Below are 17,573 nucleotides of genomic sequence, written 5' to 3'. Positions count from 1 at the left end.
TAGCTCCGCCTCCGCTACTCTTTCAATAGCTCTGCCTCGTCACTCTTTCAATAGCTCTGCCTCCGTCACACATTCAATAGCTCTGCCTCCGTCACACATTCAATAGCTCTGCCTCCGTCACACTTTCAATAGCTCTGCCTCGTCACTCTTTAAATAGCTCTGCCTCGTCACTCTTTCAATAGCTCTGCCTCGTCACTCTTTCAACAGCTCTGCCTCCGTCACACTTTCAATAGCTCTGCCTCCGTCCCACTTTCAATAGCTCTGCCTCCGTCACTCTTTAAATAGCTCTGCCTCCGTCCCACTTTCAATAGCTCTGCCTCGTCACTCTTTAAATAGCTCTGCCTCCGTCCCACTTTCAATAGCTCTGCCTCGTCACACTTTCAATAGCTCTGCCTTGTCACTCTTTAAATAGCTCTGCCTCGTCACTCTTTCAATAGATCTGCCTCAGTCCCACTTTCAACAGCTCTGCCTCGTCACACTTTCAATAGCCCTGCCTCGTCACTCTTTAAATAGCTCTGCCTCGTCACTCTTTAAATAGCTCTGCCTCGTCACTCTTTCAATAGCTCTGCCTCGTCACACTTTCAATAGCTCTGCCTCCGTCACACTTTCAACAGCTCTGCCTCCGTCACACTTTCAATAGCTCTGCCTCCGTCACTCTTTCAATAGCTCTGCCTCCGTCACACTTTCAATAGCTCTGCCTCGTCACACTTTCAATAGCTCTGCCTCCGTCACACTTTCAATAGCTCTGCCTCCGTCACTCTTTCAATAGCTCTGCCTCCGTCACTCTTTCAATAGCTCTGCCTCCGTCACACTTTCAACAGCTCTGCCTCCGTCACACTTTCAACAGCTCTGCCTCCGTCACACTTTCAACAGCTCTGCCTCTGTCCCACTTTCAATAGCTCTGCCTCCGTCACACTTTCAACAGCTCTGCCTCCGTCCCACTTTCAACAGCTCTGCCTCCGTCCCACTTTCTGAGGGTAAACGACAGAACAGACAACGGGTCAGGAAGGATGAAGGAAATACATTTAAATGGAAATAACTTTGACATTGTGATGCTGTAGTCTTTACACAGAGCAGACCTCAATGAAAAAATGTAATACATTACCATACAATCATTTCTAAGCCACAAATTCAAGTTGGAGTACAGGCAAGGACAGGAGACTTTAAAGGTTAGATTGTAGTAGTTGCCGTATTGTTTTTATGATGCATGAATGAAATACACAAATTGCATTCTGAAAGGCAAGGAAAACAATCCTGACGTCAAACAGCACTCGACAAGCAAATTGACATGGAGTACATCTCTCTTATAGTCTCCATGGATAAAAGCATTCACCAAATGACTACATTATTACTTGATTATACTAAGAAAGCATTTCATGTTGTCGTGCTTTGATGAGGCCCCTCTTACAGGATCCTAACAGGGTCGTCTTCATTAGCGCACACCTTAGCAAAACATTTTGCAACAGGAAACGAAAGCAAATGTTTATTATTGGACAATTTTAGGTGGCCCCTCCGTGTTTGTCTGTTTTCTTCCGTCCAGGTACCTAATGAATACGACCCAGCACCAGTCTGCTACTGGAGCCCTGACCCTGTCTTCTATGAGTCACATCCTGTGTTCTGCCATGGCTTTTAGTGCAGGTGACATGAGGCGAAGGACCATTTTCTTTTAGGCTGGTTCAACAACCCTGGTGGTACAGTGCTGCTAATGCAGCCCGACAAGTTCATCAGACCACATATCCTCCCTCTCTCATTCACTGACTGACACATATAGACCACTACATATCCTCCCTCTCTCATTCACTGACTGACACATGTAGACTACTGCTCAGCCTCCTCTCTCATTCACTGACTGACACATGTAGACTACTGCATATCCTCCCTCTCTCATTCACTGACTGACACATGTAGACTACTGCTCAGCCTCCTCTCTCATTCACTGACTGACACATGTAGACTACTGCTCAGCCTCCTCTCTCATTCACTGACTGACACATGTAGACTACTGCATATCCTCCCTCTCTCATTCACTGACTGACACATGTAGACTACTGCATATCCTCCCTCTCATTTACTGACTGACACATATAGACTACTGCTCAGCCTCCTCTCTCATTCACTTACTGACACATGTAGACTACTGCTCAGCCTCCTCTCTCATTCACTGACTGACACATGTAGACTACTGCATATCCTCCCTCTCTCATTTACTGACTGACACATGTAGACTACTGCTCAGCCTCCTCTCTCATTCACTGACTGACACATGTAGACTACTGCTCAGCCTCCTCTCTCATCCACTGCAGGTGCAAGCGGACAGCAGATTGCAGTAGAAAACATCTACACATACATGTATTATTACTAAACAGTATGGGCTCTGTGCATGCAGACAGTTACCTGGAGGTCACATGATCATCCAGACACACAGATCAGGAAAAAAGGACAATTGTGAACACACACACACACTTGCCTCTGTATTCACCGTGCTGAAGGTCTCCTCCTATTGTCCCTCTGAAAGGGAGAGAACAGATGGAGCAGCACCACATACAGGTAAACTCAGTTTAAGGCCAGACTATTACATTAAACATCAATGTGCACGCCAGAGCAACAAACTGTTTATCACTTGTTTGTAATTACATGAGCAGAAGACCACAGTACTGGGTCCAGTCCAGTGAATGGTGTTATTCTGCACATGTGTTTTACAGACAAAAGTTCATGAATAAAGCACACTTCTCTTCTAGTCAATGATAGGCTCAAGGTTCCCCGCTACCTAACGAATGACCTTTGCTGAGAGACAGAAGCCCCGTTTATACCTGGTTCTAAAATGCTTCCATTGTCCTGATCTTGTTCACATTAGTATTGTGGCCACCATTTTGACATTAAAATACGCATTTTGATCTGATTGTGATCAGATCTTCCATGACCACCTCCAGAGACAGTCAAACATGGGTTGTGTCTGGGTACCCTACTAGTGAAGAAGGATCTGGACAGTGAGACCATTTCCATCATCATTATGCCATCCTCTAAAATCAATGACAGGTGGTGCTACTGACTTATGGCATTAATATGTGTCTTAAAATAAATAAATATTATTTTGAAAGAATATCAGTCAAATAATTTGTGTACAGCCTCCCGAGTTGCGCAGCGGTCTAAGGCACTGCATTGCAGATCAAGACACTGGATGCATGACAGCGGCAGGAATAAACCAGACTAGAGAAAGAGATATGTAGAGTTGCTAAATTATGGTAATTTCCCCAAAATTCCCTTGATCCCACAGTTGGAGGATTCCCGGAATCAGGAGAGAATAAGGAGGAAATCCAGAATCATCCAACCAGCATTTCTGGAAAACTGGGGAATTTAAGGAAAGTTCCAGTTATTTTGCAACTAGAGATAGGCCACAGAGGGAAACCTTAAGACAGATAAGGAAGATTTTTTCCTGGAAAATTAAAGCAGCTGTAGCCAAAAGGCTCAGACTGTACAGTTTGTGAAGACTTCAGGTTAGATTTCTTACATTGAAGACACAAAGACAGACGCAGACACAGCTACACTACATGACCAAAAGTATATGGACACCTGCTCCTCAAACATCTCATTCCAAAATCATGGGCATTAATATGGTGTCAGTCTCCTGGCATCTACCAAACCCAGATTCGTCCTGTCGGACTGCCAGATGGTGAAGCGTGATTCATCCCTCCAGAGAACGCGTTTCCACTGCTCCAGAGTCCAATGGCAGCGAGCTTTACGCCACTCCAGCCGACGTTTGGTTTTGTGCATGGTGAACTTAGGCTTGTGTGCTGCTGCTCGGCCATGGAAACCCATTTCATGAAACTCCCGGCGAATAGTTCTTGTGCTAACGTTGCTTCCAGATGCATTTTGGAACTCGGTAGTGAGTGTTGCAACCAATGAAAGACTATTTTTAGGTGCTATGCGCTTCAGCACTTCAGTCCTGTTGTGTGAGATTGTGTGGCCTACCACTTCGCGGCTGAGCCGTTGTTGCTCCTAGACATTTCTACTTCACAATAACAGCACTTACAGTTTATTGGGGCAGCTCTATCAGGGCAAACATTTCACAAACTGACTTGTTGAAAAGGTGGCAACAGCTGTGGCTGAAATAGCCGAATCCACTAATTTGAAGGGGTGTCCACATACTTTTGTGTATATATAGTGTATATGTATATATATGAAAAAATGTTAAGTAAAGCAATTGTCTGAAATCAGTGTTCATACTACTTCATGCTAATAGTGTTCAGGTTAACACTTCATTTGGAGCACTGTTTTAACACAAAACACTGCAGTATATGTCACAACACGTCTAAATACATGTGACCCATTATGTCAGCAGTTATGACATGGTTATGACCGAGTTATGAGTTGTTATGGCGCTATGCTTCCAATCAAGAATTACCTGATCAAAAAATGCCAGTGCGTCTCTAAAACCAAAGATGGTACATATTCAAGGACAGCTATTAGCATCTACAAGGCAATGGCATACAATGCATGTAGTTCGAGTAACACAGTGACATCGGCAACCATTTTTGTCAACAGTTTAATCTTTGGGATGAATCAATGAATCGTCTTTCAAACTTTTCTTTTGATCTGTCAAGGTCACCTTTTGGAGTCTGTGGCGCACCGCAGCTCCTCCCCCCTCACATCCATCATTCATTAAGAGAAAAGAAGCCAATTCAGTGCTGAAGGGCTGTCAATCACTCACGCTATTACTCTACTTCTCAAATGTATGCTCTCTCCATGGCAACACTATTACACCCATCATTTGACCTTTTGTGCAAACACGGCTCCAATCCCTCTACCTGTGAAGGCAACATAAACACGGCCTGTTCAGAGCACCTCCATAAAAGGTGATGAAAGACACATAAACTACAACCGATGGGCCTGTTTAATATTTCCCTAAACACACCGGACCCACCCTCTTCGCTCAATTATAACTCTTCAGGACATAAATGAATATGTAAAAATGGTCTGTGCAGGCTGCCGGTGTCCCTGTGGCGAAGGCCGTCCTATCAGTTTTACAAGATAGGAACGGTAGTGACTGATGTTTTACCTCAGGAGGCTTACAGGCTTGATTGAAAGGCTCTGTGCCAGCAGCAGCACAGGGTGCTATCCGGGTTCAAAAACTATTTAAAATCTTTCAAATATTTTCAGATTGTTTGCTTTAGTTTGCCAAGAGTGCCAGGTGGGCTGGGTTTAGGAGTTGTCTATTGGTTCCATTGCAACAGGCTCAATAAAGTCCAAATAAAGTATTTGAAATTATTTCCAGTAGTATTTGAAGCCAGGTCTGATCTATAGGCCTTTACTGAGTTCCTATGGGCGCGTTTGGGAATGTACCGCACATTAACTGCCAGGACGGGAGAAGATGCGTCTGATATGGGATTCTGAAAGAGAGCGGAAGAGTTGTGAATTATTTAGCTGGCCTTGACAATGCAGCGCTCCCATTGTGTTCTATCTCCCCCTGTTTAATTAACTACAGTAGGTTTGATCTTGGGGCTGGATAATGGAAACATTCACAAGGACACTCCTCTCCTGGCTGCTTTAGCAGTCTCATGGTTAGACTGTGCTGCTCCAAGGCTTTGTGCTTGTTGTTAAATATGAAATCAGATTATTAATGGTTCTACTTGGTTGACTTGGTTTCAAAATGTCTATTCCTTTGCTTCTGATTCCACAAAATACAAAGTATGACACAAATATTTGAAAAGATAACTTATTAACCTTTTACTGCAGTAGGCTAAATCAGGGTCACAGAGTGATTCTTGGTAGTCTTAAACAAATCTACTTTGAAACAAAAATATCCACCTCAAACACATGGTCATGGGCTTAAAACAAGAAGACACCTGCACCATGTCAGATATAGAGTTGAAATGTATTCCATCTTGAGTTTGCATCCCAATATTACACTTTATATACATCACAGAAGACTGAAATATAACAAAACTGTTTGACATAGAAACACCAGATTTTCATCTGTTTATTTAACAGAAATAATCTTTATGAATTAGGAAATTATGAAAAATACAACATTCCACCCATGAAGACAAAGAGGGCGTGTTTGGCCATTGGCTGCAGGAAAGGACTACCAGAGAAAAAAAGCCTTCAGAAAAACATCTGCCCAACAAATGAGTCTGTGTACCGGTAGGAAGAGAGGTCTGTCACAGCTGTTGGAACAACATATTCTCCATAATGAACTGGGGACAACATGACCCTGTGTTCAGCACAGAGCTTTGGTTCACTGCTGAGAGAGAAAGATAAGGGGTTGTGTGTGTGGCTGGATAGTGGAGATGTACTCACAGGCATAGATTTGACATTTCAGGAACAGGATGTACTTGCTGTGCCCTGACAACAATGTCAGGAGGAGAAACAGGGACACTGCATCACTATAGCTGGGCTTGTGCACTGTTCTTTTGCACACCTTTCTGAATGACCCAAAACTGATAATAAAATATTTTGACTGTTGTTTTTTATTTCTTTACTTACCTATTGTTCACCTAATACCTTTTTTGCACTATTGGTTAGAGCCTGTAAGTAAGCATTTCACTGTAAGGTCTACACCTGTTGTATTCAGCGCACGTGACAAATAAACTTTGATTTGATTTGATTTGTGATACTATATCAATGTTTCATAACCCCGGTCCACAGCCATTGCACAGATTTCTTCAATTACAGTACTATTGTACAACACTATTACAACATTTAATCAAGGGGTGGACGGTCAGCTGAATCAGGTCTGCTACTGTTGAAATGGTACAAATACGTGCAATGTCAGAGGACCGCGTTGGGAAAAAACAGCAGGTATTTTCCTTCCCCTTTAATTAAATCTTATCTCCTTCTGTCATGACCTTTAACCTAGGCCAAAGTCCACTAGCTGCTTTATTATTGACTGGGTCAAGGCTGACAGCTGGAGCTGTGCTACTGTTCAGTTTGCCTCTAGTCTTGAGCCTGACCTTCCTACTCTTTTCCTATTCACACGGCAAGATGATGAGATAGAGACAGAGATTTGGCAATGTTAACATGTTTCCCATGCCAATAAAGCCCTTGAACTGAACTGAATTGGAGGGAGGGAGGGAGGGAGGGAGGGAGGGAGGGAGGGAGGGAGAGAGAGAGAGAGAGAGAGAGAGAGAGAGAGAGAGAGAGAGAGAGAGAGAGAGAGAGAGAGAGAGAGAGAGAGAGAGAGAGAGAGAGAGAGAGAGAGAGAGAGAGAGAGAGAGAGAGAGACACACAGAGAGAGGTGCTTGAAATCAGCAACCAAGGCACACATAAAATAATATTTGAATTCAATTCAAGGTAACCATCGGAGACAAAGGAAAATGTAGTCCGACATTGCATAACTTGATTGGTATACTCTGGTCTGTCTTTATGAGTTCAAGCTCACACTGAGGTGCATGAAACCTCCCTGAGAGAGGGGCACGTAATAATCACACCTCAAACCTCCCTGAGAGCGATGCACATGATAATCACACATCAAACCTCCATGAAAGAGATGCACATGATAAGCACACATCAAAACCTCACTGAGATGCACATGATAATCACACATCAAACCTCACTGAGGTGCACATGATAATCACAAATCAAACCTCCCTGAGAGAGGTGCACATGATAATCACACATCAAACCTCCCTGTAAGAGATGCACATGATAATCACACATCAAACAGAAACAAGCAAAATGTCGCCACAACTGATAACATTTCTATGAAGGCGCAGACCCACTCATTTTCAAGGACCCAATTTGTGAAAGAATAAAAGCAACCCAGTCCTATCTAATGGCTATCGTTTAAAGTCCTAGCAAGGTGCAGGTCGTATTTGTTTATCCAGGGCTAACTCTGTAACTCAATGGCCTCTGGTCTGCTTTACAGCTACCTCATATCCATGGCAGACTGCAGATATTTATTTATTTTTTTTAAATTCACCTGGCAAGTCAATTAAGAACAAATTATTATTTACAATGACTGCCTACTCCGGCCAAACCCTAACGACACTGGGCCAATTGTGCGCCGCCCTATGGGACTCCCAATCACGGCCGATTGTGATACAGTCTGGAATCATACCAGGGTCGGTAGTGACACCTCTAGCACTGAGATTGAGTGCCTTAGATCACTGCGCCACTCGGGAGCCTTTAATGACAGACCGTCTATATATCCATGGCAGATGGCCAGACTGCAGACCTTAATGATAAACCGTCTATTCTGATTGAAGCAGCAGCCGCCACTTGCTTCCCCACACACCTCATCAACCTTGGTGTCCATCCCTGCTCTGGCAGACCCAGGATTCAAACCCGTAGGTCCCATCTTATAGGCCCAGTGCAGTCAAAATGATGTTTTTCCTGTGTTTTGTATCATATTGTACATCAGCTGATGAAACTAAGACCGTAGAAGTGTGAGTTAAGGCTTGCCTGGTGACATCACCATCACCAAATTGATTAATAGACCAATAAGAGTTCCAAACCTCTCTGCCATTAACAGTTCGTTTTCAACTCACACCACTCCCAGACAGTCCTAGAGAAATTATTAGTTGAGAAATCGTTTTTTGCTAAAAAGCTATTGTTGTCCATTTTAGTGGAAAACTATTACAATAAGGTACTTAATTGTTACCCAGAAATTATTTGACACTGATGCAAAAATGGCTGCATTGGGCCTTTAACATCCCCTTTTTCCTTTTTAAACCCCTGTAAGAGAAAGGATATGAAGCTGGGGAGTGGACACACACACACACACACACACACACACACACACACACACACACACACACACACACACACACACACACACACACACACACACACACACACACACACACACACACACACACAAAAAAGTCAAATTAATGTCCTCCATCATACCTCTTTAACAGACAGACTGATAGAGGGCCTTGATAAAAAAACATCATGCAATTTCTAACTCTCCAATAGACTAGGCCACCCGTTATTACAAGTCATATCGCCGTTGTCGAGGCAGTATCCATGGTAACAGTCAGTTCTTCATAACATACTTTCAAGTATGTTCCCACAAAGAATTATCCAGGGTCATACATCCAAACTTATAGGAAGTCATTTTGGGTAAAGAACGGGTTCGGTTGAATAAACCTAGAGCTATTTCTTATGGTTCCAATCGTGGTTCCAATCGTGCCGCCTAATTTTGGATTGCATAAACAAACAGTAAAACAATGAGGTAATCTGTTGTGGCTATTCTGTTTGCTCACATCATTACATTAGACTCTGATGAGGACGATGCTGGACTCAATCATTCTGATGTCATACAAGGCATGAGCTGGCCAAACAAGTATTACGATACAGTTCAGATAAACCACTATGCATTGCATCACGATGGATATTTAACAGCAGACTAAACCTTGAGGAACAGCCTTGAAGTTAAAACCTGGGCTGTGATTAACTTTAATACAAAGAAAACCTCGTTGATGAACACGCCGTTAACGCCACTCCAAAATGTAACTCTTTTCTAGGACCATTGATTCCTCACCATGAACAAATGGCTCGCCGCTCCCAACTTCCTGCAGTTCTAAGTCTGAACACATCCCCCTCCCTTACAGTAGCAATAAGGCCTTAGTAATGAATGAATGCAGGCCATACAGTAAGTATTGTCTTTGATCCCATGCCTGTGATGTCATAGCTGGCTTTCAAACCCAGACTTTCAGTGTGGGTGGTACTTTGTGGATATCTGACACTTAAGGCTCTACTTAAAACTTATTCAGGATCGGTGGGTCCCCCATGGGACGGTTGAGCTAACGTAGGCTAATGTGATTAGCATGAGGTTGTAAGTAAACAAGAACATTTCCCAGGACATAGACATATCTGATATTGGCTGAAAGCTTAAATTCTTGTTACTTCTTTGGGCTAGGGGGCAGTATTCAGAAGTTTGGATGAATGATGTGCCCAAAGTAAACTGCCTGTTACTCAGGTCCAGAAGCTAGGATATGCATAACATTGGTGGTATTGGATAGAAAACACTCCAACGTTTCCAAAACTGTTAAAATAATGTCTGTGAGTATAACAGAACTGATATGGCAGGCAAAAACCCGAGGACAATCCATCCAGAATTTTTATTTTTTCAGCTCACCTCTGATTACAATGGCTGGGAATGGGAATATAAAAGGAAGTCCTCCCAGATTGCAGTTCCTAGGGCTTCCACTAGATGTCAACAGTCTTTAAAAATAGTTTCAGGCTTGTTTTTTGAAAAATTAGCTAGAATTTGTAGTTTTTCTAAGTAGCTCCCATTTTGGCTGTATTGTTTGCACTTCGTTATTTATCTCCGGTAATGGTCTCCGGTATTCTCCGTCTTAAATTGTATCATTTATTTACATATTAGCGTACCTGAGGATTGATTAGGAACATTGTTTGATATGTTTGGAAGAAGTTTATTGGGATTCATCTGTATGCATTTTGTATGCATTTTGAACGAGGGAAACCGGTGGATTACTGAGTCAAGCGCGCCAATGAAACTTGTTTTTTTGTGATATAAAGAAGGACTTTATCGAACAAAAGGACCATTTGTTATGTAGCTGGGTCCCTTGTGATTGCAACCAGATGAAGATCTTCAAAGGTAAGTGATTTATTTTATCGCTATTTCTGACTTTCGTGATGCCTCTGCTTGGTTGGAAAATGTATGTAATGCTTTTGTGTGCGGGGCGCTGTCCTCAGATAATCGCATGGTGTGCTTTCGTCGTAAGCGTTTTTGAAATCTGACAAAGCGGCTGGATTAACAAGAAGTTAAGCTTTTAAATGATGTATGACACTTGTACTTTCATGAATGTTTAATATTACGATTTCTGTAACTTGAAATTTCACCGGATGTTGTGATCCATAAGAAGTTAATCTAATTGCACTGTCCAATTTACAGTAGCCATTACAGTGAAAGAATACCATGCTATTGTTTGAGGAGAGTGCACAGTTTTGAACTTGAAAAGTTATTAAAACTTCTTGATGCACCCATCCCGTTAGCGGGATCATTTTCGTCAACTGAATTGCAGAGCGCCAAATTCAAATTAAATTACTAAAATATTTAATTTTCATGAAATCACAAGTGCAATATAGCAAAACACAGCTTAGCTTGTTGTTAATCCACCTGGTGTGTAAGATTTCAAAAAAGCTTTTCGCCGAAAGCATAACAAGTGTTTATGTAAGGACATCTCTCTCAGCAGACCAAACATTAAACAGCTAGCAGCAAAGTAGATTGGACACGAAAGTCAGAAAAGCAATAAAATGAATCGCTTACCTTTGATGATCTTCGGATGTTTGCACTCACGAGACTCCCAGTTACACAATAAATGTTCCTTTTGTTCCATAAAGATTATTTTTTATATCCAAAATACCTCCATTTGGTTGGCGCATTATGTTCAGAAATCCACAGGCTCGAGCGGTCACGACGTGGCAGACGAAAATTCCAAATAGTTTGTAGAAACATGTCAAACGTTTTTATAATCAATCCTTATGTTGGTTTTACAATATATAATCGATAATATTTCAACCGGACTATAGCTTCTTCAATAGGAGAGAGAAAATGTCTGCTCCACTCTGTTGGCGCATGCAAAACGCTGCTGGCACCCAGCCATCCAATGACGCAATGTGATCTTTTTCGCTCATTTTTCAAAATAAAAGCCTGAAACTATGTCTAAAAACTGTTCACACCATGTGGAAGCCATAGGAAAAGGAATATGGTTGATATCCCTTTAAATGGAGGATAGGCATGCAATGGAACAGGGAGATTAATTTCTCTTAGGCACTTCCTGGTTGGATTTTCCCCAGTATTTCGCCTGCAATATCAGTTCTGTTATACTCACAGACAATATTTTGACAGTTTTGGAAACTTTAGAGTGTTTTCTATCCTAATCTGACAAGTATATGCATATTCTAGATTCCGGGCCTGAGAAATAGGCAGTTTAATTTGGGTATGTTTTTCATCCAAACATCAAAATACTGCCCCCTACACTCAAGAGGTTAATAAACATATTAGGCACATTTGGGCAGTCTTGATACAACATTTTGAACATAAATGCAATGGTTCATTGGATCAGTCTAAAACTTTGCACATACAATGTTGCCATCTAGTGGCCAAAATCTAAATTGCACCTGGGCTGGAATAATACATTATGGCCTTCAAAGTGTTTTCTTTCAAATGGTATTAAGACTATGCATATCCTTGCTTCAGGGCCTGAGCTACAGGCAGTTAGATTTGGGTATGTCATTTTAGGCGAAAATTGGGCGGATCCTTAAGAGGTTTTAAAGCAAAACCAGTGACTAGTGTTTCAATGTAGGCCAAAAAGCAGGAGAACATTTTGTGCAACCTGTCAGCAACATATTCTGTCCTGTCCTGTCCTCAGGATAAAAGACATGGGTGGTGTGAGGAGTTCACTGGGCAGGAAAAAAGACATGGGTGGTGTGGGGTGAGGAGGTCACTGGGCAGGATAAAAGACATGGGTGGGGGTGGGGTGAGGAAGTCACTGGGCAGGATAAAAGACATGGGTGGTGTGAGGAGGTCACTGGGCAGGATAAAATACATGGGTGGTGTGGTGTGAGGTCACTGGGCAGGATAAAAGACATGTGTGGTGGTGGGGTGAGGATGTCACTGGGCAGGATAAAAGACATGGGTGGTGGTGGGGTGAGGAGGTCACTGGGCAGGATGAAAGACATGGGTGGTGTGAGGAGGTCACTGGGCAGGATAAAAGACATGGGTGGTGGTGGGGTGAGGAGGTCACTGGGCAGGATAAAAGACATGTGTGGTGTGAGGAGGTCACTGGGCAGGATAAAAGACATGGGTGGTGTGGTGTGAGGAGGTCACTGGGCAGGATAAAAGACATGGGTGGTGTGGTGTGAGGAGGTCACTGGGCAGGATAAAAGACATGGGTGGTGTGGTGTGAGGATGTCACTGGGCAGGATAAAAGACATGGGTGGTGTGGTGTGAGGAGGTCACTGGGCAGGATAAAAGACATGAGTGGTGGTGGGGTGAGGAGCTCACTGGGCAGGATAAAAGACATGAGTGGTGGTGGGGTGAGGAGGTCACTGGGCAGGATAAAAGACATGGGTGGTGTGAGGAGGTCACTGGGCAGGATAAAAGACATGGGTGGTGTGGTGTGAGGAGGTCACTGGGCAGGATAAAATACATGGGTGGTGTGGGGTGAGGATGTCACTGGGCAGGATAAAAGACATGGGTGGTGGTGGGGTGAGGAGGTCACTGGGCAGGATAAAAGACATGGGTTGGGGTGAGGAGGTCACTGGGCAGGATAAAAGACATGGGTTGGGGTGTGGAGGAGAGGAAGAGTTTCGTGAAGGTTGTTTACACGACTCTGTCCTTGATCTATGCCTTGGAACAAAAATATTCATTTTCAAGGAAATCAACTGTGAGAGTTTCTCTTTTGTGAATAATATTGTAAACCCCACCAAAGTGCAGGCTTTCATCGGCTGCTACACCATAGCCTTGAGGAAAAACAGCCTGCCTTGATATCATTTTCCAAACAGGCCAGCGAATCAATCATCTTTTATATTCTCCTCTAAGAGAGGATGACATCAGTGTTCCCTTCAAGACGTCTGTGTTGTTCTGTCACATCTGGTTCTGACAAGCCTAATGCTGTGAGTGACCCTGAACTTCAGGACTTTCATGATAGTTCTTTATTTGTGTTTTTGATTACAGCCTTTTGTTCCCAGAGAGTGACCCAGACAGTCAGACATTCACTGACGGCCACCCTATACCGCAGGACAGCAAGATATCTTTATTCTCTTTGAACTCAGGTCTACCTTCCAAATGAGGGCCTTACATTGAGAATAAGGATGACATTGACGGTGTCTAGACAGGAAACTTGCCTGCAGACATGGCAACAAACCCATCGCCTCTGAAATGTCAAAGTACACAGCTGCACATAAAGCTTCGCCTCTGGAATCCAATTGATGTTTGAAGGAAGAAGATGCTCCGTCTCAGAGATAATTACCTGGTAACGAGTTCTGGTGCGCAGGTATTCTTCAGTTGTTGTTAAGTTATTACGTGGAAGATGCCACAGAGTCAGGGTCAAGGTGCGTCTCGGTGGTGCGGATCAGGTGCGTTTTCCATTATCGAAGCCTGAGGTCACTAATTGAGGTCTGAAAGCTTGTAAGACCTGATGCAGTGACCTAACAAACAAACAGAAATGCAGCACCGCTTGGATAATGTCACATTGCCCAGAATTTCATTTAACATGTGGCAACAAGTCTTCTAGAAGGGGACAATTCCTTGTATTGGTCTCTTCTCTTTCAGTGGATTTGGAATACCTTCCCACACAAGGCCATAACTATTCACACAAGGCCACAGAGAGGGAGCGAAAGACAGAGAGAAAGATAGAGAGAAAGAGAAAGAGAGTGAGAGAGAGAGTGAGAGAGAGAGAGAGTGAGAGAGAGAGAGAGAGAGAGAGAGAGAGAGAGAAAGAGAAAGAGAGAAAAACTGTTTTTTTTTCAAATAAAAAAACTGAACCCCCCCCCCCAAATACCTTATTTACATAATTATTCAGACCCTTTGCCATGAGACTCAAAATTAAGCTCAGGTGCATCCTGTTTCCATTGATCATCCTTGAGATGTTTCTATAACTTGATTACAGTCCACCTGTGGTAAATTCAATTGATTGAACATGATTTGGAAAGTTACACACCTGTCTATATAAGGTCCCACAGTTGACAGTGCATGTCAGAGCAAAAAAACAAGTCATGAGGTCAAAGGAATTGTCCGTAGAGCTCCGACACAGGATTGTGTCGAGGCACAGATCTGGGGAAAGTTACCAAAACATTTCTCCAACATTGAAGGTCCCCAAGAACACAATGGCCTCCTTCCTTCTTAAATGGAAGAAGTTTGGACACACCAAGACTCTTCCTAGAGCTGTCCGCCCGGTCAAACTGAGCAATAGGGGGAGAAGGGGTGACCAAGAACCTGATAGTCACTCTGACAGAGCTCCAGAGTTCCTCTGTGGAGATGGGAGAACGTTCCAAAAGGACAACCATCTGTGCAGCACTCCACCAATCAGGCATTTATGGTAGAGTGGCCAGACAGAAGCCACTCCTCAGTAATTGGCACATAACAGCCAGCTTGTAGTTTGCAAAAAGGCACCTAAAGACTCTTAGACCATGAGAAACAAGAGTCTGATGAAACCAAGATTGAACTCTTTGGCTTAAATGCCAAGCGTCACGTCTGGAGGAAACCTGGCACCATCCCTACGGTGAAGCATGGTGGTGGTGGCAGCATCATCCTGTGGGGACATTTTTCAGGGGCAGGGACTGGAGACTAGTCAGGATTTAGGGAGAGATGAACAGAGCCAAGTACTGAGAGATCCTTGATGAAAACCTGCTCCAGAGCGCTCAGAACCTCAGACTGGGATGAAGGTTCACCTTCCAACAGGACAACAACCCTAAGCACACAGCCAAGACAATACAGGAGTGGCTTTGGGACAAATCTCTGAATGTCCTTGAGTGGCCAAGCCAGAGCCCAGACTTGAACTCAATCGAAAATCTCTGGAGAGACCTGAAAATGTAATCAATTTTAAGGCTGTAACATACCAACATTTGGAAAAAGACAAGGGGTCTGAATACTTTCCAAATGCACCATATGACCTAATTATTTAGAAAATCTAATTCAGGGTGTCTTTTGCATAATCCAGAAATTGGCTATTGTACTGTATGAAACCACTTTGGACTTTGGTGGCAACTGGCTGTCTGTCTCCCTCTAGTCGTGCGCCTGTGAAGAACTGGGTGGGCGGTTTCGTCGAATATTTAAAAAGTCTAAACAAGTTGTCAATGAGCAGGAAGGAAATATAAAACCATACCTTCCACGTCGCCAGGGTTGTATTCGCCAGCTATCAACAGAAGGGCAGGATGGCTTGCTCTGACAGCTGCCAGTGCCTCGGCGAAAGGGGACAAAGAAGCATCCTTTACAGCATTTTGAAAAACGACAACCAACCGAATCAGCATTCACAGGGGCGGGCGAGGTTGGCGGTCCCGCAACAGCAGGCTTGTTCTTGTGGATCTAAGAAGAAAGTGGTTCTCCGTTCTCCCCAGACAACGTGTAAAGCAACGTCGGTAGCGCTTTTAAAAACGCTGAAGTTTGTTAAAAATGTACTTTGTTTTCGGAAACTTCCAGCGGAGGACCAGTTACAGCTCGTGCGCAACGGCTGGGCTCAGCTGCTCGTTTTGGGCATGGCGCAGGACTTGATCGACTTCGAGACCATGGAGACGCCAGAACTCAGTATGTTACAGAACATACTAACCAGCGGACAAGGAAGACAGGAGACCGCGCACGGGCGCAGTGGTCAAGGCGTTTCTCTCACTGATGTCCAAGGAATTAAAATGTTTTTGAATAAATGTTGGGGACTGGACATCAGCGCCAAAGAATATGCATATTTAAAGGGAGCCATTCTCTTCGATCCAGGTTTGTTAAACAAATGGTTTTATAGTGTATTTACTAGTTTTATTATTATTAGCAAGCCTATTATTATCATTATAGTTGTTTTTTTTGTTATTATTTTTTAGAATAATAATGATCATCATTATAATTATAATTATTATTGTTTTGATAATTATTATCATTATTATTAGTAGCCTATTATTATTATTTTATGAATGGGCTATTATTAACTATGCGACTATTTTTGACTCGTTTGAGTTCACCTTAATAGTTCCTGATTTTAACTTCCATTTTATTCTCTCCTTAGACATTGCAGAGCTCCGGTGTCAAAGCTACATTCAGGCACTGCAGAGCGAAGCGCATCAAGCCCTTAGTGAATATGTGAAAGTCACTCACCGAAGAGACTCTACAAGGTTCACTAAACTATTCATCGCGCTCTCCATGCTACGGTCCATCAATGCAAACGTCGTGGCTGGACTTTTCTTCAAACCTGTCATCGGCACGGTCAGCATGAATGAACTTCTGCTCGAGATGTTTTACGGAAAATAGACTGAATAAACTGTTTAAAGACTGAATACAGACAGAGCTGTGGGCTGGACTGGAGGCTGAACAGAATAACAACAGGCAGGTGTAAACTGTAGGGTTGCTATCCATATGTATTTATTTTGCTATAACACATCCTATTTTTGTCAAATAAAAGTGTTTGCTGAACTTTGCATGTGGTTATTTCAGTTTATTCAATCTTATTTGATTGCAATACATTACCTGGATAATGCTGACATTGCTGACATAGCTGCATAATACATTCAATCTTATTTGATTGCAATTGTAACCAGGGACCCTCTGAACACATCTACAACTGCCTCCCACCAAGCATCGTTACCCATCGCTCCACAACAGCCGCGGCCCTTACAGAGCAAGGGGAACTACTACTTCAAGGTCTCAGAGCGAGTGACGTCACCGCACCCCGCTAACTAGCGATCCGTTTCACATCGGTTACACAATACATTACCTGGATAATGCTGGCAGTGATAATGCATTACTGTGTTTCACCTGAAGAGGGCAATGCTCACCCACAAACCGAAGAGAGAATTTGAGTCAGTCTAGAAAAAGACATTTCCATTCAGGCAGACATTGACAACTACATCAATCCCAAGGCTTTTAGCACTCCCATAGGTCCTGAACTGTCTAGGTTGTA

General features: G+C 43.2%; 1 protein-coding gene across 1 annotated transcript; it reads left to right on the top strand.

Annotated features, from left to right (window-relative positions):
- Positions 1-15,846: 15,846 nt before the first annotated feature.
- On the top strand, positions 15,847-16,981 carry LOC139414082 (nuclear receptor subfamily 0 group B member 1-like). Its single transcript, XM_071161965.1, has 2 exons — positions 15,847-16,399; positions 16,683-16,981. Exons 1-2 carry the CDS (start codon positions 15,847-15,849, stop codon positions 16,922-16,924), a joined length of 795 nt encoding a protein of 264 aa, XP_071018066.1. The 3' UTR covers positions 16,925-16,981.
- Positions 16,982-17,573: the final 592 nt, after the last annotated feature.

The sequence above is a fragment of the Oncorhynchus clarkii genome, chromosome 7, assembly GCF_045791955.1.
Source record: "Oncorhynchus clarkii lewisi isolate Uvic-CL-2024 chromosome 7, UVic_Ocla_1.0, whole genome shotgun sequence".
NCBI lineage: Eukaryota > Metazoa > Chordata > Actinopteri > Salmoniformes > Salmonidae > Oncorhynchus > Oncorhynchus clarkii.
This window is presented reverse-complemented; position numbering and strand designations above follow the sequence as displayed.